Below are 21837 nucleotides of genomic sequence, written 5' to 3' on the forward strand. Positions count from 1 at the left end.
TCCACTATTTAAGTTGGTGTTTATGGCGTCTCCGTGCTACCAGATTCGTGTCATCTTTTTCTTCTCATTATTCCGAAATCAGTCAAACTCACTCAGCCCTATTCGTCAAAATGAGAAAGTGGGCAACTGACAGGCTTGATATTAAGCTGTTGGTGCAGCCTGTCCTCCAGCAGCTTCTGTCATCAGGCTTGTTCTTTTCAACTTATTATGTAAGTATTTATGGTTGCTATACAGCCCGTGTGTGTTTGCAATTTACTTAAAACTTTTCAGAAGGTTGGGCGTGCGTGTGGAGTGCGTCAGCCTGTGGGAGGTCCTGAGCTTTATAGGCTGCTCAGCGCTGCCTTGCGTGTCACAGAGCGCACTGTGCCCGACAGCCTGCAGGAACGGCTTTATAAAGAGCTAAATTTACCAAACTTTACGTTGTTTCCTGAGCTCTCACAATTGGCCAGGCAAACTCGGCTTAGAGAGTTATAAGGTTGAGAGGACCTCCTACCACTGTTAAACTTGTTCATGTATTTGAAGCGCAGCTGTGGAGAGAGGCGACCGTGAACTAGGCGCACAGATTCTGGCGCGGCTGCCGCTCTATTCAACGCAACTTCGACAAGAGATATTTTAATTATTTCACCAAACGATGGCCTTATCTGGAGTGATGCTACCGTCATTTTCGACATTCTCAAACCAAAGAGAAAAAACCTGGGAAAATGTAAGTGACAAATTATCCAGAGTGTTTTCAAATGTATGGATAGCCTATGTGTGAGTTAGATTAGGTCTGCGCTGCTACCTTTAATTAGAAATGATCATTTCTTTTCAAACTTTTATCTTTGTGCATTAGGGAAGCAAAAAAAATAAAAAAGAGAAACATCTAGAAGTACAATAGTACAACAATATTGTAGATTATTGTCTGCAGTTTTAAAGCAACTTTATATTCATCATGCCTCAATATCCATTTGTTCTTGCAGAGGTGGAAAGGAGATATGGACAAATTAGTCTCTACCAGTTGCTCCATGCTTGAAATGGTACACAGCCTGGACAATCACAGTAAAAAGGACGACGAGGATCTGAGTAATTATTTGGATCTGGATTTTATTCTCTCCAACACAACTGGCTCAGACAGCACGGCGGAATATGTTGGCACAACTGACGCCAGCATGTACACAACTGGAAACTCCGTGCCACCATACCCCGCAGACGATCAGCGCTCCCCGCCACCCCCGTACGGCGCCAGCCTCATGACAGAGCTGCTCCGCTCCGAGGGCACCGGCAACTATGGCATTACGCGCAACCCCAGCGTCCAGGGGAGGTTTTATGTCAACACGGCACATTTCTGTCGCCCGGAAAACATCAAAGTTGAGCCACCCATGGACAGTTACGGTCCCGTTCTGGGCATGGTGCCCCAGAGCTGTAGCAAAATCAAGCAAGAAGGCAACGTCTCGTGCATGATGTCCTTTGAGCAGCCACGGGTGGCCATCTCTCCGCGGGCAGCCAGCAACATGACCCCGCCTCTGAGCCCCGATGACCAGGGAGCCGCGGACTGCCAGGCACAACTGTGCCAGCCCATGAATTTCCAACAGAAATACCACACAGCGGCGGCTTTCCAGCACCACACACAGGCTCCCCAGATGCAGATGTCCTACCACGCTCCGCATACTGGTTTCGGCATGTATGATGAAAGTCTCAACCTGCAGCCAGTCGCGCAGAGGGTTATGCTCACACCACCCTCATCTCCCCTCGAGCTGTTAGAGTCGAAACCCAAAAGAGGGCGACGCACGTGGCCACGGAAGCGCACTGCCACGCACACCTGTACCTTCGCTGGCTGCGGAAAAACCTACACCAAGAGCTCACACCTGAAGGCACATCTCCGAACTCACACCGGTAGGTTTAAGCTCTTCTTCATCGTGATAATTTGTGCGTCATTACACTCTGTTCTCGAAATCATGTTCGTCTTTAAACGCATGCTAATGAATTCCGATGTTTTCTCCTTGCAGGTGAGAAGCCATACCACTGCAGCTGGGAAGGTTGTGGATGGAAATTCGCCCGCTCCGATGAGCTGACTCGTCATTTCCGTAAACACACCGGGCACAGGCCGTTCCAGTGCCACCTGTGTGAGCGCGCCTTCTCCAGGTCTGACCATTTGGCACTTCACATGAAGAGACACATGTGAAGGAGCCCACTTGAGGACTTGGGATTCACAGAGGGATTGTATTATTTTGATTTTGATTCAAGTGTATTTTATTTAAAATGCTCTCCGCGTGGCCAAATTCCTTTTATATAATATTGAATTGAAAAAGTTTTAGTGTTATTATTTTCTAATAACGTAGCTGGTACTACTTTGGTTGTATAAAAGCTTTAGAAAAGTTTTTGTTTGCTTAAGAGCAGGCAGATCAAGAAGGGGCTGGCCCTGTACATACTACTCTTCTCTGACAGAACTGGAATGCTGTGTTTGACACAAAAGTGCCTTTCTATGACTGTGCTACTGTAAAACTCTTTGTGACAGAACGACGTGGTCAAAAAAAAATAAATGAATATTTACATGTTCTCGTTGACAGGGGTGAAATGCACATACAGTTGCCTAACTTGTGCAGAGACAATGTTTTACTTAAACTGCCTCAGTGTCTGAACTGCCTTTACTGTTTCATTTCTGATGCCCCCCCTCCCCTTTTGGAACTTTTGTCTTCTTGGTTTGAAACTCTTGGATCCAGCCCCTCTGTACACTATCAGGGCTTGATGTCCTGTGCATTATTTTTTACTTAAATTTATAAATAAGTACATGGATTTTATACTGTAAAATGTGTATTTATTGTAAATATTAAAAGAAATTGATTTGAACCTTTGACTGGGACACTCATGTCTTTCCATGCACACTTAGTCATCTTAGGTACAACTCGTTCACACATTTTGATTAACCACATCCACCCACTAAACAAAGGTTTCACAACAGTGCTTGAAAATAGGTGCAGCAAACCTGCAAGCTAGGTCAGTTACACTAGAGACATCTTGCAATTGTAGATGCAAACTTTTAAAACATGAGCATTTGATTTCCACAGTGATGTTTTGCAGCTGCAAGACAGAGAAGGGCAGTCGCTTGTGGGCTTAGCCTATAAATACAAACACTCCATTTCCATAATTACAGAGTGAGCCAGGAGCCGTCTGGACAGAGGGGCACAGCAAGCCCTCATCAGGGAGCCCTTAGACTCCCTTTCTGATGGGTAGAAATTATAGTAGGACATCAAAGGGCCTTAATACTACAATTACACACAGTCACCCTGCACTACAGTTTCAAAGTATCCAAGTCCATGCCTATTATATCTGTACAGTGTCAGTGAACATTTGTATCTGCTGCATGAAAGACTGCATTGAGTGCAAGTATCAAAGCCAGATGGCATTTCTGAAGTCAGAATTTTGCTTTCAGGATCATTTTAAATCTCTTTACTTGGTAAAACCGCAGCTTGAATGGAAAAACTGTCACTTAGTTCCAGCTGTATCACGTCTTTAGATGAACCTGTAACAATAAACAACTAAATGTATGTGAGATGTTCCAGTCCACCAACCAGAATTTATAATATTAAAATTTTATAAAAAAGAGGAACAGAATACCAGGTCAAAAATAGCCGCAATGGAAGATGCAAATGTATCACTTTCATTTCACTTTTTTTGGTTACAATATTAAAGTTGAACTCCATTGTTCGCAAACATAATTTTAGTGTCTTTCCAATAAAACATTTTAGGTGACAAGCAGGGGGGGAATAATTTACCAGTCGCTTCTTCATGTCATTGCAGCATTGAGCTGTTCATGAAATCCACTGATACATTCATAGTTCAGTCAAACTTAGTGGTTTCTCTGGTGATGGTTATACCATGAGAACTAAGAAACTTACCTTACTCCAGGAATACTAAAAGTCACTTTTATTAAGTTGAAAGTTGTTAACAGTTATGAGGAAATCAAAACCAAGGCTTTTTGTTTTTTAATAATTACATACATACTGTGCAATATGACAAGTTACAGTGTTGATATGTTGATAAATAAGGCGCTGTCACTCTGTCTATGTACTGTATGGAATATACAGTGTGTGCATTATGTGCCAAATTAACCCGATTAGTGTTGTAAAATGGCAAGAATGCAATATCTTAAGGCATTAGAGGGAACATCCTCCATATACAACAGGTATAAACAGAAAACAAATCCACAGGAATAATAAAAATCATCCACTGATTGATTTTGTTGTTGAGACAAAAGCAAAAAGCTGTAAGCACACATCACTGTGCGGCTCTGGTAGTGAAGAATAGTAGAAAAGTTAAGTAGGACAACGTTGAGTGTAACAGCATCAGTGAAAACAATGTAGATTTACACTTTTCCATTTTAGAGAGACTTTTAGTTTTATGGGAGTGTAGGTATTCTGGGTGTAACAAGGCAACCAATGATGAACCTTCTGAGAAACACAACCTGCTGACATCAGAAGGGTGGTGAACAGCACTCCAGGTGGTCAAGTTTTTTCACTGTAAAGGAAGACCTCATGACTATCACTAGCATGTCGATGGCTTTGATTATAATCCAATATTTTTTCTAAACATGCACTTGAAATGCCATAAATAGTAGATATGAAGGCATAAATAACTAGAAACACTTGTAACATTTGACATAGGAATCTTAGTCATGCTTTCAATGATCAGATCACTTTAACACAAGTCCTTCAAACAACTTTGGTTCACACATAAAACCTTCATCTAATAACATTTACAGTACACAAAGAGGTTTCTTTAGTGTCTGAAAAACTCCTCTACTGAACAACAGAGTGGTTGGCAAAGTATTGTTTAACTTTCAATATGAGGTTTTCTGAGTTATGAAAGATTACATAAAAACAGGCTTCAAGTCATCTTACCTAATACACCACCGATTCCTTGCTGTTATGAAGAAATAAACTGTAAAATATTCTTAAAGGGATCGCTAAACATCTAGCTAACAAGGAATGGAGCAAAAAAAAATGTTGCAGTGAAGTACTCTGCTCTTAAACTCTATGTTCTTGTAGAGAGAAGCCAAGCTTGATTCAAGTTGCTCTGCATTCTCCCAGATTATAGTTGCCATGTAGTTTAGGAGCAATGATCCGTAACCTGTTGGGGAATTTGGAGTCATTTGACATGAGTCCAGTCATAACTGGGGGAAGACTGGTATCAAGGGCTTCTAGTCACTTAGGGCCAGTGTCACTGCTGATGCCATGAGCCTGCACAGAGAGGACTATAAGTAAGAGAGAATGGAACAAAAAGCTGTTGCAGGTAATGTCTGATCAGGTGTCAGCTTGGTCGGCCTTGCTGAGAGCGATGGCCAGCTCCAAGTCCTGTTGCTCCTGGAGCCGCAGCCGCCTCAGTCTCTCCTCCTCTTCACGCTCACTCTCTTGTTTGGCCCACTCCAGCTGCTGGCTCTCACTTCCAAACTGGAGCAGAGAAAAATATATTATATCTAGCCAAACAAGAGCAGGAATTTGCCTGTGGCTTGAGGCGTGGTTTACGAATGCCTAGAGCCGTTTATTGGGCGCTACGAATGTCTATCAAATGACGTCAGGGTCTTCCCATGCTGCTTTGCGCGCGATTCATAGCCAATTGTATCACCAGATGACGACAGAAATTCGACGAGGAAGAAGAAAAAAAAGTAAAATAAAAGTAAACTGGCGCTCTAAGCTACTTAAATTGACTAAGTAGGCCTATATGCTATATTCTACATGAATTTTTATGTTGTAGAGTTGTGAATTTATTTTAATAATGGAGAAATTGAGCAGCCTTGCTTTGTTGTCTACAGTAGTAGATCAACCCTCATCTTACTTTGAAGCTCCCAGCTCCCAGAAGTGACGTCGACGCAGCTTTAGCAGCAGAGAAGCTATCAGGCTTGTGTTGATGATAATAATAAACTCCTGGACTATGTACAAACTTCCAAATGCATCGTTTTGTGAGTACAGGCCATATTTGTACTACTGTAGAAGTTTGGTGTCATGACATGTGATTTTAGTGTGGTAATTTAGGAGATACTGCCAGGGTCCGTTAGCGCTTGTACTAAGCTATTCGGGATAACTCAGTAACTCAGCTGATGTTCAGCCAATATCGGAAAAACTTCGGGTGGGCTACTTGGCTGGATGTCACGGTTCAAATGACCCCAGGGTGAATCTACTCCGAACTATCACTTTCTAAGGCTGCATTGAACGGTAACGTTGTGTCCGCTGTCATGTTGGATTAACACTCTACAAGCTTCGGTGTAGCGCATAGACGTCATCATCGTCTTGCTGCCCCCCCCGTTCTGTGATTGGTTCCCAAACTCTGGCAAAAATAAGGGCGGTGGTTTCCAGGCTGACTTTGCAGTGAGAATGAAATCGAGCGCAAAGCAGCATGGGAATTCCCAGGCTAGCAGAATGTCAGAAACTACATAAAACTTGCACACAATTATCTGATATATAGCAGTAAATTAAGAAAAAAACAATAGAAGCAAATATAAAACAAGATTTCACTTGGATGGCAGAAAAATGAGCAAAAGGGGCTAGACTAAAAAGCTTAAAAGAAGATTTTCACAATTCACAGTGCTGTACTACCGGCAAAAATTACGGGTCATGTTTCTCACATCGTGCATGATTGATGCGACTCAGGATATTCATATAAAAAGAAAAAAAAAAAAAAGTGCTCTTGAATCACCATGCAGCACAGGCTATGCAGTGCAGACAGGTTTTTCACATGCAAAGGACTGACCACCACTCCCTTATGCAGTCTTACCTTGACATGCTCAGATCCTGGCAGAAAAAGAAAATTACAACACAAAGCTCGATATAAAAACCACAAATCCCTTTCACAATAATCATGCTGGCATGAGGGATAAAATAAATACATGTCTTGTCAAATGATACAAAAAGCTGCCATGCATCATCTCTCCACCTGAGAGCATGCTCGGCGGTTAGGCTATACAAGATGGTAAAGAAGAGGAAGACGGGAGACAATGAGGCAGATTTACTCTGTGGTGCTCTGCTTCGAGGCGCATCATGCTTTGACAGCAAATAAGCCTTTAGCTTATACTCCTTACACCTCATGACTTGAAAAATGCTCCTCAAGCGCTACCTGAGCAGGCAAGTTCACTACCTTGTTCACTGAAAGCCTATAAATCCTCCCTTCCTGTCAAAAACTGAAGTCAAAGATGACAACAAGCATGCAAGCCCCTTTGCCAGGAGGACGGATGGAACATAGGACTAGATAGAGATAAGTACTGGGACTGTACAAGTCAGTCATGCAAACAATTGATCTCCTTCAAGCTGACAAAAAGCTCCCAGATGTTTGGTCAGTTGTTAGTCAACAGCCAGTAAACACGGTGGTCCTGGGCGCCCACTGTCTGAGGTAAATTAACAGAATAAGCCCCAGTGACATAAAGATAACACTTCTGAGCCATAAGCCCTGCAGTCTGGAGAGTGAGATCGCGAGATCAGAGGCTCATGCATACAGATACTTGACCCAACAGAGAACTGTAAGCAGACTACACTTACAGAGCTAAAATCTGCAAAACCCACAGGACAGTCTTTGGATGCTTTACTCGACTGTGTCGTAACAAAAGAGTCTTTACTGACTGCAGCGGAGCAAACGCTCTGGAGCGGCTCTGATGCACTCAAACTGAGCATACCTACTGGAGAAGATAAACATTCAAATGAACAAATACCATATGACAGAAAAATCAACAGTTTCATCTTCACTTTAGATGTCAACAACTGGGAGCCCCTTGGGAAAATGAACTCACACTTTAAAGGCTAATGTGTAATACTGTGCCTGTAAATGTTCACAGGAAGCCAACAGCTTTAAGCTCAGGGCACACAGAGTAGTTACCCATGGGAAAGCGATAATGGTTCAAAAAAAGGTGTTAACCACATTTCTGAGTCAAGTTTGCTGATGCATTGAAGCTTAAACATACACAGAGTGGCTTTTTTGGAACACATGATCGTAAGAGATGGCCCCACCCTTGTCTACTGTAAGCTACAAAAACATTTTCGATATTTTTTTATTTTTTCCTTTATGCTGTTCACGGTAAACTTTTGAACTTTTCATGCACCGGTGCATCACAAGCTGCCGCTGCAAATTTAGAGGGCTTAACTAGCGAAAGCAAAAAAAATTCACCTATTATTTGTCAAATTAGATCTCTATTATGAAAGAAAGCCTGTGTCTTATTTGCAATACAATTGTGGGCAAACAGCTAAAACACTCCTAAAAAGGGAGCTAGGATTAGATGTGCAACTGCCTTTGCGATACATATATTTAGAGCAGCCCATGATTTTAAGAGTGGGCTTCTCACTTCCCCTTTACATAAGAGGCACACATGTTTTCTAGAAGAAGATCGCTGGCAAAGCGTGGCAACTCATCTCTACCCTGCTCTATGTGGTAAAGCAAAGGGGAACACCAACTTTCTCAGGCTGTGGCTTCTGCTTAAAGATCAAGTGCAAGGTCACAACGGAAGGGCATGGCCTGGGAATGGTCTGTAGGTGTTGTGTGACTTCACATGTACTCGAGGCTAAATGCATACAAAATTAATTGAAAGTCGCTCTTAATCTCGTTGCACTATAGACCAATTTAAATGCACTTGTTTTGGATATTAATAGGAGACTCATTGAAAGTAATTTCTTGACATCATAAACAAGGTTGCTGCACACCACAAACCGATTGAACCCTCACATCTCTACCAACACCTTTCCTGTTTACAAAACTGGAAGCAGAAACCATTATCTTTACAATCTCATAGCTCATACAGTTATGGGGAGTGCATGCCATTAAGCTATACAATATCTATTTAGCAGAAAAACAGTCACTCAAAATGAGAAACAATAACACAACTTAACAGTTTTTGTGACATTTTAAATGTTGAGACAAGCTGAGGTCACTAAACTGTTAATGTTCAAATAAGATGCAAGTGCAGTCAAGTTCAAGCACACACGCACATACACAAAATTCAGACATTACCATATGGGGGTGCAGGCCGGTTAGGCACATTTTTTTTTGATGGGAGCACGGGATGGTCCGACTTCTGTTCACAGAAAGGGTGGGAAAAAAAAAAAAAATAAATGTCAATGATAATACAAAATTATAAGGCCAACAAAACTGTTGGCCAAGGTGCAAAGGTTATGATATATTGGAAGAAAAATAAGAAACCACTCAAGGTGAGAGTAAAATTTAACAACATAGCTGCTTAGCTTCATCATACAGCCTCAGTGGAAAATACTGCTTTATGGTGAAACTGATTCATGACTCCGAGAGTCTCCAGAGCTTACCTTTGACATCTGACTAAAGTCAGCAAATCCACTACCCTGGGCTCCAAAGGAGTTGCTTCCAAAGGGGTCCCCTTTCCCAAACAAATCTGTGACAAGAGTCATTGAAATGCTTTTGGAACATGTGAACACATACATGGAAAAAGCCAGAAACTGTAATGAATTTTAGCCCCAAACCACGCATTCAAAATCATCTCGGCATATGCTTATTCTGAAAGGGCCTGCGTGCTATTTTCAAAGGAGGGAATGTGGCACGACTGTTTAATTTTCCATGACATTTTGCAAAAACCTATTAAGCAGAAGTTTCGTTTAACCTGACGTAGGCATCCGATTGGCTAATTAAAGGCGTCAGATGCCGTGCTGTTAACCAGAACTGGGCCTTGCCTGTTTTGAAGCTGAGTGGTATGCTTGGTAAAAAAAAACCAAAGAAAAAAACCCAGCAAACTGCAGATGTATATAGTGAAAAAACAAAACGTTGTAAGAGAATATGTTTGTTGTGTGTGTAACCACAAAAGACCCTATTCATGTGCAGTATGCAGTGCGTTCAGTTGCACACTGCAACTCTACTCATTTCTACAGTTGCCTCTGTGTTCTTCTGAAGCATGTGTAGTGCGACAGAGCATCGACCAGCTGCAGCCACTAACTTAAAACAACTTCCGTAGCAAAAGAGGCACAGAAGTTCAATAGCAGTGGATATAAAGATAGGACAGATGCAGCAGTGAACTAGTTAAAGGAGTGGCAGTGTATTCTAGTAGTGAAGGACCAGCAGTCACAGAGTTTCTGTTATGTTTGGCTCCTGCAGGCCTCCTGTTTTTCCAGGGTAGGGGGAGTATTTTTAGTTGGCCAGAAGTTAAATGCGTAGGTACTCGACTAAAAATAGCTTCAGACCACAGGAAAAATTGAAGCCACAGTGCGTAAAAATTGTTTGCCCCAGATGCCTACCCACCTCCCAAAAATAAAATCTAAATCGAACACGTCACCCAGAACAGCTAAGAAGGACCCTTTGAGAGGGGTTTCATAACAACAGTGATCTCTTATGTTCAGAAGGCCGTTATTAGAATAATATTCCAGGAAACTAGCATGGGAACTCTGCCTTTTACGAGTATATGGATGGATATGCTTTTGCGCTTTTTATATGGCAAGTGATGTAGCAAATTGTCGGCGTGCATGTTGCTGCAGTGTTAACCCATCTTCTCGAGAAAACAGATTAAGACTAAAATAATTTACACCCTATTTCTTCAAATTGACAGTTGAAACTGAAAAATGAAGCGTGAACTACAAACAAATACTACTTCTGGTTAGTATTTACAAATACAAAGACCTGGAGCAAAAGCTCTATATGTGGTGACATCCCATGACTTCTGTGTAGCAGCCGTGTACCTGAATCCTTTGGTTTTGAGCCGTGTGATGTGAAGGGGTCACTGCTGCTGAGGGAACTTGGCTGAGGTGAAAAAGAGGCACAAACACAATGAGTGACTAATTCAAAAGATGTTTAAAATACATACACGATCTCTGTGGTTTCCATTTCTAGTTACAATATTGCTTTGAACTTTAACAAAAGTGCTTTGACTCGCTCATTTCACACTGCATGTAAAAGAAGAGTGATTAGCACTGTAAATGAATGCAAAAACAAAGGTTTCATACCTTGACTGGTGGCGTGGGTTTTCTACCAAAAGCGTCTGCAGATCCAAACAAGTCTGACTTGTCAGTCTTCTTAAAGAAGTCTTCAGATGAGGTACCTTTGAAGGGGTCGCTTTCTTTGAAAGGATCACCCCCAAATGGATCTAGAAAAAGAAAACAAATCTGCCATCTACATTCTTTGACAAGAAAAACTTATTAACAGGGAAACAAAAACGAGGGCAGGTGGTCGCCTCAAAGCAACAGGTGAAACAGCAGGAAACAACTTCTATCCTCAGAGGCACTAAAGTAAATAATAAGCAGATATTCAGACCTTTGAAGAGATCAGACTTGAAGGGGTCCTCTATCTGGAAGGGGTCTGCCGAAGGCTCCTTAGCACCACTGTTGTTGAACATGGCTATCCTCGACTTGAAGGAGTTGTCCTGATGAACGTGCCCAGAAAACATAAATACATGTGTGCATTCAGCAACAAATGGACAAGTTGTTCAGCCTTTCGTGGGGTGTTGCATTTTGTCTAATGTTGTGTTTTGTACCTCAGAGCCACCACACCAAATCAATGAAAAAGGTAAATGATATGAAAAGGGCTGTTACGTCTTTGTCCATGTTTTCCTAAAAGAACTTTATGGTTTCGTAAAAAAACGAGAGAGAGAATGACACCTTGATAGATATACATGGGTTCCTCACCGCACTTCTGAAGCCTCCATTCTCTTTCTCAGCGAAGCCCTCGCTTAAATCCGGCAGGTTGCTAAAGTTTCCCCTGTTGATGTCGCTCAAAGCTCCGTTGTACTGCTCAATGGTCTTAGTCATTTCATTTTGGCTGTCTTGAATCAGAGATAGCTTACTGCGAGCCTAAAAAAACCCAAAAAGATTACATCTTGAAAATAGAAAATATCCATCCATCCATTCCAATCCAATTTAGGGACGGGGGGGTGGTTAGGCTGATAAAAGAAATTACTTTAACCACTACGAAAGACGTATTTTCATTTTAGCATGTTGTGCATTTCAGAGTATGCTATGTATAGCGGTCACAGGAGTACAAACAACACATCTAAGAGCAAGAATGTTATGCTATGCCACAGACAGACCATAAACATGCAATCTCTCTGACTCCTCAACCTGATCTTTAAACAGCCAAAGTGGTACTGCATCCTCACAACATCTGCTGATTCACTGTATGCACTGACCTGGTTGATCTCCTCCTGGGTGGTTTTGAGAGACTTCACAATGCTGTCCAGCTGGACGCGACCGGAGAGCAATCTCTGCTCCAGCTGGGCCTCCTCCTCCTGCATTCGACTGAGGTCCGTCTTGGTGCGACTCAGTTCGTCTTCCTGGCTACGGAGGTCGGTCTCCTGAGAGCTGATCTGGGTCTGCAGGGACGAAATCTAGAGGATGGGAGAAAAAAACTATTCAGAGGTTTCTGTACATGTTGGAGCATTATCTTGTATATTTAGAGACTTAGCGCTCTCAATTTAGACTGCAGCAATGATATTCAGATTATTTATCTCAGGAAGACCTAAATATATTTACTTTTAAATCAAACATATGTCCTATCTAACAGGACTTGACAGGTTTTATATTGACTTTTCAAACTGTGCGCAACAGAACTCAACAAATGTAAACCTTAGATTACCACTGTTTGACTTCTGGCCTGATATGTCGATCTCAGTCATTTCAAAGCATTATCAGCTAAGAACAACAACAAAAAAAACCCCCAAAAAAGATCACTGCATGTCTATTTCAAGACTGCTAGAAGTGAATCCCAAAGTGTAGTAACACTTCCTTTTTTAATATTTGCATGTTGCTTGAATAAGTCACATCTCTAACCATCTGGGTCTCCTCCTGGCACTTCTGCTTCATGTCGTTTAGCATTCCCTCCAGCTTGGAGCGCTGCTGGTCCATCTCCTCCAGGCGTTCCTGGGCATCCTGCTTCTGGGACTCCAGGTCCTGTAGGCTGCTGCTCTCCCTGTCCAAGTCATTCTGCATGTCCTGTGGGTCAACAAAGCACACAAAGAGTGAATATGATTATCATCATCATCATCAATAGGGAGCTGTTAATTCTTTCTGTATCCCTCAATAATGTAATGTATTTAGTGGGAATTCCTGTCTCGTTACTACTGATAAGCGCTTTAGTTGAGCTGATGGACTTAAATTCACATATGAGTAAGTATCTAACTGGTGCTTTAATCTTTAAGCAATTACCTGAAAATGATTTGGCTCAGCCTTACCTGAACATCACTGTTCTTATGTCTAATAGCTTCCTCCTTTTCCCTAATCTCTTGCTCCAGGATGAATTTCTCTCTACAGGTGAACAACATCAAAGAAGAAAAAAGGCAGAGAGATAGATAATTAATGTCTGTCAAATAGTATTAAGAAATCATTTGAAAAGCATGGTTTGCTAACAAACATTGGAAATGGCTGAAATTGAATGCATGCAACAAACGACTTGATCAACATTTTATACTGTCAGGTGGTATGAAAGTTAAAAAGATGTGATGTTCTTAACATAACTTGACTGTAATCTCCCCTTCTTTGTTATTAGAGGAGGAGAAACAAAGCTATCCCCTTGCTACTCAGGGTGCAGGGGCTCACCTCTGCAGCTGAGTTATTTCCTGGCTGAGGTCATCCAGTTCTTTGATACCCGTGAGCTCTACCGACCCCGTGGAGCTGGTGCTGTCCTGAGGCGAGAGAAGTTGAGACAGATGAGAGGGCAGAAAGAAGAAAAGCTAGGAAAGAAAGTATGATGGATCATGTGACTGTGACAGGAAAAGTGAGCAGAGACAAGAAGATGTGAATGACAGCAGCAGGAGGGACTGAGTAATAGATTAAATGGAAGTGGTTAACCCATTGACGCCGGATGTTGCGTAGCGCAACATTGTGCCTAACGCCGGTTGTTGCGTTGCGCAACATGGTCCCTAACGCCGGTTGTTGCGTAGCGCAACATTGTTAATTTATCATTATTTTCAAGGCGCATGTAATGCACAATGATTGGTATTTGTTTGGAGAGGATGAGGACGAGGAATTTTTTGGCTTTCAAGTAGACTGGCAGTCCGCTGGATTTCGCCCCCGACGTCAACAAAAGTTTACTCGTACACCGGGGCTGAAGGTGCCAATATCTGAAGATGCAAGTCCTTTAGATGTGTTCTCGCATATTTTCAGTGATGAAGTTTGGGATATGTTGGTGACACAGACAAACTTATATGCGGATCAGGCGCGCGGCCACACACCACCCAACTCGAAGTGGAGCCCCGTGTCAAAGCAGGAGATGAAATCTTTCATCGGTATCTGCCTAACTTTTGGAATAATCAAACTACTAACTCGCCGGGATTACTGGAGGCAGAGCAAGTGGCTGTATCAGACAAATGTCGCCCGAGTGATGGCACGAGATCGTTTTGACATGATCTGGAGGTAATTATTTATTCTTGCGCTTCATTCTGACGACTTCTCATTCTTATTTGAGTGGCGTTGCCCTTATGTAAAAAAAAAAAAAGAGAGCCCGGTGCGAATTACTGCAGTATAACTATGATGTTTTAGAAGTCGTGTCACTGAAGTTTACAGTATAACTGCAAAATGCAAGATATATTGCAGTTTCTTTTTATCATTCATTATTATTGCTGATATTATAATTTTGCAATGACGTCTCTATCATGGCCAGAAATGTAGCTGAAGTGGTGCCTACATTTACTACTAATACTAATAATAATAATGATGATAATAATAGTAATGATGATTAGTTATAGTATAGTAATAGTAGTATAATAAATAGCAGCATTGGGTATTATCCTGAATCATGTGTGTGTCTGTGTGTGTGTTTGTGTGTGTATTGACTCATCTTTTTCATTTTTTTTTAATGAAAATGTGTTGGTGTTAATGCTGAATGAACATGACGGAATAAAAGCAGAGAATTTAACCTTTAAAATGCAAATTATTTCATGTCTTTATGTGTTTCAGAGGCTGAGACTATTGAATTGTTCTTACGTGTTTTCAATTAATTGTTTTTAGTTAAAAAAAACCTCAGGCATTGGGGACCTTTTCTAAAAACTGGCTTAGGCATTGAGCAGCTTTTTTTGCAGGTGCTTTAGGCGCCAATGGGTTAAAGACATGTAGGGAATTGTTCTGATATGCTTACAGGGGAAGGGGGGGTAAGACGGGATGTGAGCAGCACACAGGGGGAGAGAGGAGCTCCCCGCTGTTGTTTCTAAGAAAACAAAAGTCACAGGAAGGAAATACAAACACATTGCACAGCTTGGGAGGGAGCAAGAGAGGCAGACAATACATGAATGAGAAGAAATAGGAGCAGGCAGGGACATACAAAAGAATTTTGCAGTACAGTAACAGTTGCCTCATAGATCAGTGTTCAACAAGCCTTTAACAACTTAGTCCCAATAGAAAACAAGAGCATTGTAAATCCTTTGGATTTTTTGGGGCTCCAAGCAGCGTTTGATCAAGGCTACACTAAATGTTTTTCTCCACAACAGCAGCTTTAAGTTTACCCTAAAAATGAAAACTCTGTAATAGAGCTATTCTGAGTAGGAAAAAAAACTCCCCCTAAAGTAGCCTTGCTTAAAACAGTAACAGTTATAGAGCAGAATTTCTTTGATGAGGTTTCACTCGCAGTTAATTAGCGTTTTCGTGATTTCTCTTTCAGACCATTGGTTAATAAAAATCTATCAAGACATACACACACATTTCCCTATATACTTAAACATGTTTTAATTTCTCAAACGATAAAAGGCCTATAAAACTTTGATAAACACCTTAGTCCAATCAATAATCTATGTTCATAAACACTGAAATGAGAGACACCACTTCTATACAAAAACATAAACTGTAAATACACTGCAGACTGCAGCTAAGCGGGTGTGTCAGGTGGCAGTACTCACTAAGCACAGCTGCATGCTCCTATTTCCAACCAGTGGATAAAACTGAGACAAAGACTATGACAGAACAACAGCACCATCGTGTGACACAAAACATAACTACTCACTCTGCGAATACTAGCTGGTGAAGCGAGTTCAGGTCTCACAGAGGAGAGAAGCCCCAAATAGCTCTGTCAGGTAGGATAGAAGCCCAAAAAAGAACAAGCATGAGAAGTTTTGCACTGAAAGAATAGAGAGCTAGAAAGCAGAGTTTATAACGCAAATAGTAGCTGCCAATCAGACTCAAAGTGTGGAGGACAGTGACACATTTGGCTTTACAAGAAAGGAAGAATTTCAATGAAAAGGGTTGTTGGAATGTGAAGTCAGGACTCACAAGGCCTGGAACTGGTGTTGTAGACCTTTCTGACGGAGGGATCATGTCTGGAGTGAGAGTGGAGGGAGGGTCTATGCCTTTAGTGACCTTTTGTTGGATCAGATGCATGGCCAGAGAAAACTGTTCCCGGGTGAGCTTGCCTGTCTGTTTCGTGTCAGCAAGTCCCCTGTGGAAAGAAGGAAAGTCACTTTTAAAAGAATGAAAGAGACACGAAAACAGAAAAAACAACACCCAAAAACATGCATGTTAGGTTAACTGGTGACTCTAAATTGACCCTTGGAGTGAATGTGAGCGTGTATGGTTGTTTGTCTCGTTTGTCTGATGGTCTGATGGTGTACCCCCCACCCCCTCACGAGCCTGAGTTGGATTAAGCGGATATAGAAAATGGATGGATGGATGTTTTAGTTCTCTGCACTATAAACCATGTTAATCTAGAGGAACTGTAATTATTAATACTGTTTACAAAATGGTGCGATAGCATTTTGTTTGGTAAACTAGTTATTATGATGCATTCTTCAAGTAATCCTGAATAATGAAAGAGCACGTGAAAATAAAGCCTCTTTTTCAAACCCTCACATGTTCTCCTTTCCTTCAGGCCTAAACACAAACTGAGGCATTTTGGTTAAGGTCACAATCAGGAGAACAACTTCAATGCGTCTATCAGCCTGCTGGGCTATGACGAGCCCTCTTTTATATTTGCTATGTATTATAACATGGGGACAAACATTAGTGTTTTCTTCTTGAATACTGGAGCTAAGGAGTTTTGTCCACTTTTTAATGTACAGACTTTTTTTCCCAAAAGAGGGAAGAAATCAGACGATACCATTTATACTGATTGAATTAAATGCTGTCTGTGGCCCCCGTGAAGCTGCCAGGGTGCATTTCTCTATATGTACACATATGCCATTAAAATGTTTGAGAGTCACTCCACACAGGTGCTTGTGAACTAAACATTATTCATTTCTATGTTAATATCATGACTGTATCCCTCTTTGTGGTGTTTTTGAGGTTAAATTGTTAAATGCATTTCCTGATGTGGTTGTGTTTTCCTTCTTAAGCTGGAGCGCAGTGAGCTCTCTTGGCACCAGTGTGAAAAGCGCCATGACGGTGTTGATTAAAAACATCTGTAAATTAATTTGATCTGTGCTCTCACCATATCTGCGCCAGCATTGTTTGAGAGAGGGTGGAGTGCATGAAGATCTCTATGACCTCGCTCCCTGTAACAAGCCCATCGTTGTCCGAGTCCGTTTGCTTGAAAAGATCGTCATATCTCTCTCCTTCGGCCACGGGTACCACCCAGTTTACCGCTGGCTAGAGGGAAGGGACGACAGCGTGTGATTGAGATGGTCGCCTACAAACTCACAGTTCTTATAAGATAGACATCAGAATGTTTTGATATTTACTTTTCAGCATTAATTTACAGACTGAAACGGTTAAGTCAAAGATGTACTAGGTGATTTTTGATATAACAATCAGTAAATGTCCTTGGGTATAGTAACAAATCATTCCCTGAACGGAAACGCCTTTATTTGATTATCAGCTGATGCAGACAGGCACTCAAATTAAAACTACAGAAGCAAAATGAGCAAAGGTTGAAAATTTCAACAACAATGTTTTAAACCTGTCAGACATATAGAACAAAACGTGATGTTGATCTTGTTTTTTGGTACAAGTAACAAAAAACATGTATATTGGGGGGGGGGGCTTTAAAGTCTCAGAGAAAAATCAATCATACATTATGAAAACAATATTAGTTGAAGAAAAGTGCAACCCTGTTTCCTAAAATAATTTGATTTGTAATACAGAAGGATCATTTTCCGTGTGGCTTTATCCATCTTAAATGTGCTCAAACCCAAAGGGAGCACCAATGTCTCTTGTGCATGCAGCAACAAACTGTGTTCAGGGTTTTAAGAAGTATTCCTGAGTCAAAGCAGGGATTTCTACAGCACAAGAAGTGTTTTAAATAGAGCGCCACCTAAAGGTAAAAGGCTCACACGTGAGTCAATATCAGTTTTCAGCTTTGTTTAATTTGTAAAGGGATTCTCCTATGAAAATAAAGTCCCCCAATGAAACATTATTCTGGGATGCTATTTTTTATTTTTTACAACCAGTCATGTTATGGACCTGTTGTATTATATAACTGGACACAGCTGTAAATTAAGCATTGCACCTTTAGCTTTACACAACTTCCAGTCCTTTGTAGCCCCTTTCCATCTTTTTAACATGTCACATGAGCATATGCTTTTTCAAAATGCCATTTTTTCATTTCAACAAATGTCATTTTATCTACACTCTTTTTGGTTAAATTTATATGATTTTCAAATCACTAATTCATTTCTCTTGACATTTAAGTCTCAACTATTTTGGCAACAAACTTGTTCAGAAATGTTAACAGCAGTGCTTCCCTTCCCTTTCAAGGAAACCTGTTTCTCAAAAAGTCACGGGTGACAAATCCCTGCAGCCATACCAGGGCAGAGAGAAACACACTGGCCCTCACGACAATGCTCTCAACAATGTGGTAAAACAAGTCCTCCCGATAGCAACAGGAAAGAGTTAATACATGAAATGCTACTCTCTCCAAAACTCCAGACCAAACTCAGTGATATTTACTGAGAGTGGAGCAAGAGGAATAAAATAATTATAAAGATTTCTTTCTCCACAGGATTGGATTTTTTTTTTAAAAACAAACAAAAAAAAACATGAAAAAAATAAAAGCACATGCTTATCTTATTTTCTTTCTTTTTTTGTTAAATTAAGTTGAATCAGTTAGGCAGCTTTGTGAAACTTCCCAAAACATTCAGCAAATTTTGTTTCTTCACAATTTAAGGACACATTTAGGTCATAAATGAAAGAGTTTTCCTAAGTTATAATTCAAATGGAGAGAGTTGCCTGCAAAAATATTAAGATTATGTCACAATTTTTTTAATCTGTTGTTTGGTTTATCATAAGGAAATTATATGTAAAAGCTAATAAAGGTTTTGTTTTGAATGAATAAATATTTTTTTTATTAATGTAGAAAAGTAGATCCAATTTAGTAAAAACATCCCTAGCTCATTCTTTTTATGTTTCGTATACAGTAACAACACTGAAAAAAAGTATTACTAATAACATTCAACATATTTGATTTTAAGTTTATCCACTGTAGCCTGTACTTTTAAAAAGTCTTTATTTTCTTAAATCCCTATTAGACTAATAGATACTTCAACACTTGAAGATAGTGGCAGTGTGAGGTAACATACCGCTGAGCTGGATTTAAATGAGTGTTTTGGAGAAAGGTTGACAGCACTGGTGCTGATGGGAGAAGCGCTCCCCAGAGGAGGAGTGCTTCGCAGGGTCTCTTTGAGAGGAGTGGTCCCAGATGCAAGACCAGACAGCGCAGGTAACACAGCTACGGCACCTGGAAGTGCAATCCCAGACTTTTTCCTTTTGGATGGCGGGATGAGAGAAGCTGGTAAGCTGCTTGGGACAGACTCCTTCTCCATGGCACGATATACAAGATGCATGGCCTAGGAAACGAAAAATCTGTTTATTATTTTAAATCTAAAATATATTTTCTACATTATCCGCTTTACTTCATTAGTGAGTATTAATGTGATTAAATCAGATGCAAAAGGCCCCAAATTACCACTGTGAATTCTTCTTTGTCCAAGTATCCATCTTTGTCGACATCACTTAGGTCCCAGATCTAAAGAAACAGTACATACATGCTTGAACTTGGTTGCCTGTAGTTGCTTTGAAGAAAAACAGCACTTTATGTTTTGTTATATCACCTTTCCTAGCACATCCAGAGGTAGCTTGGAGTTGATCAAAACTGGCCTGACTTTTTCACCAGAGAGTAAACCTTTTACAGGGGAGAGACTCTCAAATATTCCCTCAAACTTCCCTTTTTCATCAGGCTGAAAGAGAAATAAAAGTTTCAGTCACAGGCCTCTTTCTTCTTTATCCTACAGAATATTTCCTGAAAATCTGGACGGACTCACTCTAATTGCCCACTGAGAATCAGACACTGGTGGTGACACACTTAACGATGGACTGCTAGTGTCTCTCTGTAAAAGAAAAAGGCGCATAATATAACAACAAGTAAGTAATAATTGTATGAATTCAGTCCATTTCCTCTTGGATTAAATCCTACAACTATAGCTGCTGGGAAGTCTAATTTTGACACTCACAAAATTGGGTGCTGCTAAGTGTTGATTGAGGTTGTTGAGATTGATATCGTTTCCACCCTGCGCAGACGCCACGAGTCTCAGAGCAATGAAGAAACCCTACGAAAGAGGAAGAAAGCAGGATAAGTCTGGTGTTTTCTGCACACATCAGCATCACCAACGACAGCACATTTACAGAGAAATTCAGTGTTACCCGCTTATCCAAATAGCCTTTTCTATCTGAATCTGTCAGATACCAAATCTGAAAAGATAAACAATAAAGAATTGAGTTTATTCACCAAGAACATGATTGTACTTTTATTTGTATATATAAATATAGAGTTTTGTCACCCACTTTCCCCAGTGTACTGTCTGACAGTCCAGACTTCTTAAGAAACTGGGCTGCATCGCCAGCTGATATTTTGCCTGTGTTTCCAGGATCCAGCTACCCAAGAAAAAATAAATAAATAAATAAAATAAAAATCAATAAGAGTTTCTTAAGTCATTTTTCATGACTGACAACATTAAGCTGACTATACATCAAAAGAGCAAGAGTGGAAGTAACTGGCAATGCCAACCTTACCTGTCTGTAGTAGTTTTCATAAACTGCGTTTCCATTTGATAACTGGAAACAAGAAAGAAATATAAAACAACACAAATATGTGTTAACAGCAACATACAAAAAAATAAAGAATTCTTACAAATGCACAAATGGCTAGTTACAAAGTTAGCTCAATCTGTTTTAATCAAACAGTCCATTAAGGGTAAGAAAAACAACCTTTAAATGGCAACGATTAGCTAATTAAAACTAATTTAGTTGAGCTTTACCACTTAGCTTTAGCTTCTAGCTAATAATGTTTTGTTGTCAAAAACTGCGACTTCCCTAAACATGTAATTACTATATATATATATATCGTTCTCTCCCACATTAAAACGTACAACTTTACTATCACTACTTAACCTAGCTAACCATGTTAACTCAGCTGACAACGACAGCTTACTGGTGCGTTTCCACTGGCCGAGATTCACCACGACTTGTAACGTCGTGTCATGGTGAGAACTTAAAACCAATGTCACTGCCGCTTCAAAAAACCATCCCTATAAAATTTATAGACTTTTCTTGAGCTGTTGGAAGTTCTTACCTGACTGAGAGTCATGAGCGCCGCCATATTTCCTGGTGTCTCGGGAGCGCGCACTGCGCGCACGCCTCTGGAAGGAAACAGAGCGAGCGACAAAAGAGGGAGGGGACCTCTGTTCCGGTAGTCAGCACAATCAGGTCTGTGACCAGTACAGCGGTCAATACAAGAACTAACTAATAATGCAGAGGTATTTTGAATAATTTTGAATAGGTTTTACATTAATAATGGTAATAAATATGAGGAAGTGGTACGTCACAGTCTATGGCTCCCTTCAATTCGCTATGAACATGTTACCCCCTCCCCAGATTAGATTATTCAAGACAATAACGTACTTCACTATTATTATGATGATAACACTCTGATTGTACATGCTGATAAACCCACAGATCACAGCTG

The 21837-nt window shown here is 40.7% G+C and overlaps 2 protein-coding genes across 7 annotated transcripts; one reads left to right on the plus strand and one right to left on the minus strand.

Moving 5' to 3' along the window:
• The first annotated feature begins 356 nt into the window (after positions 1-356).
• Positions 357-2826, plus strand: klf2b (Kruppel like factor 2b). The gene is made up of 3 exons (XM_075483002.1): positions 357-703; positions 960-1872; positions 1986-2826. The coding sequence occupies exons 1-3, from the start codon at positions 632-634 to the stop codon at positions 2159-2161; spliced, it is 1161 nt and encodes a 386-aa protein (XP_075339117.1). The 5' UTR covers positions 357-631; the 3' UTR covers positions 2162-2826.
• Positions 2827-3949: 1123 nt separating this feature from the next.
• LOC142398810 (epidermal growth factor receptor substrate 15-like 1) lies at positions 3950-21493 on the minus strand. Of its 6 annotated transcripts, none has more exons than XM_075483007.1 (24): positions 21445-21493; positions 20886-20927; positions 20658-20747; positions 20517-20564; positions 20327-20422; positions 20138-20203; positions 19928-20053; positions 19783-19842; positions 19397-19663; positions 17311-17468; positions 16158-16323; positions 15892-15954; positions 13497-13582; positions 13133-13205; positions 12732-12893; positions 12092-12289; positions 11592-11756; positions 11221-11329; positions 10914-11053; positions 10650-10710; positions 9273-9358; positions 8965-9028; positions 6748-6764; positions 3950-5426 (listed from the first exon to the last, which is right to left on the minus strand). In XM_075483007.1, exons 1-24 carry the CDS (start codon positions 21469-21471, stop codon positions 5280-5282), a joined length of 2517 nt encoding a protein of 838 aa, XP_075339122.1. In that variant the 5' UTR covers positions 21472-21493; the 3' UTR covers positions 3950-5279. The 6 variants fall into 6 exon arrangements, 5 of the variants coding, with proteins under 5 accessions (XP_075339122.1, XP_075339118.1, XP_075339119.1 ...); XM_075483003.1 differs by lacking the exon at positions 6748-6764 and adding an exon at positions 7506-7642; XR_012772818.1 differs by having other exon boundaries at positions 5345-5426; positions 6748-7642.
• Positions 21494-21837: the final 344 nt, after the last annotated feature.

This window comes from Odontesthes bonariensis, chromosome 14 (genome assembly GCF_027942865.1).
Source record: "Odontesthes bonariensis isolate fOdoBon6 chromosome 14, fOdoBon6.hap1, whole genome shotgun sequence".
Classification (NCBI taxonomy): Eukaryota; Metazoa; Chordata; class Actinopteri; order Atheriniformes; family Atherinopsidae; genus Odontesthes; species Odontesthes bonariensis.

Excerpts from the sequence above, each read along its gene's own strand:
- klf2b (XM_075483002.1), top strand. The coding sequence starts at position 632 with ATGGCCTTATCTGGAGTGATGCTACCGTCATTTTCGACATTCTCAAAC. Across the intron at positions 704-959 it reads GAGAAAAAACCTGGGAAAAT|AGGTGGAAAGGAGATATGGA; the intron begins GTAAGTGACAAA and ends TTGTTCTTGCAG. Across the intron at positions 1,873-1,985 it reads ACATCTCCGAACTCACACCG|GTGAGAAGCCATACCACTGC; the intron begins GTAGGTTTAAGC and ends TTCTCCTTGCAG.
- LOC142398810 (XM_075483003.1), bottom strand. The coding sequence starts at position 21,471 with ATGGCGGCGCTCATGACTCTCAGTCAG. Across the intron at positions 15,955-16,157 it reads CAACACCAGTTCCAGGCCTT|AGCTATTTGGGGCTTCTCTC; the intron begins GTGAGTCCTGAC and ends CCTACCTGACAG. Across the intron at positions 7,643-8,964 it reads CCGGCCTGCACCCCCATATG|TAGGTATGCTCAGTTTGAGT; the intron begins GTAATGTCTGAA and ends TATCTTCTCCAG.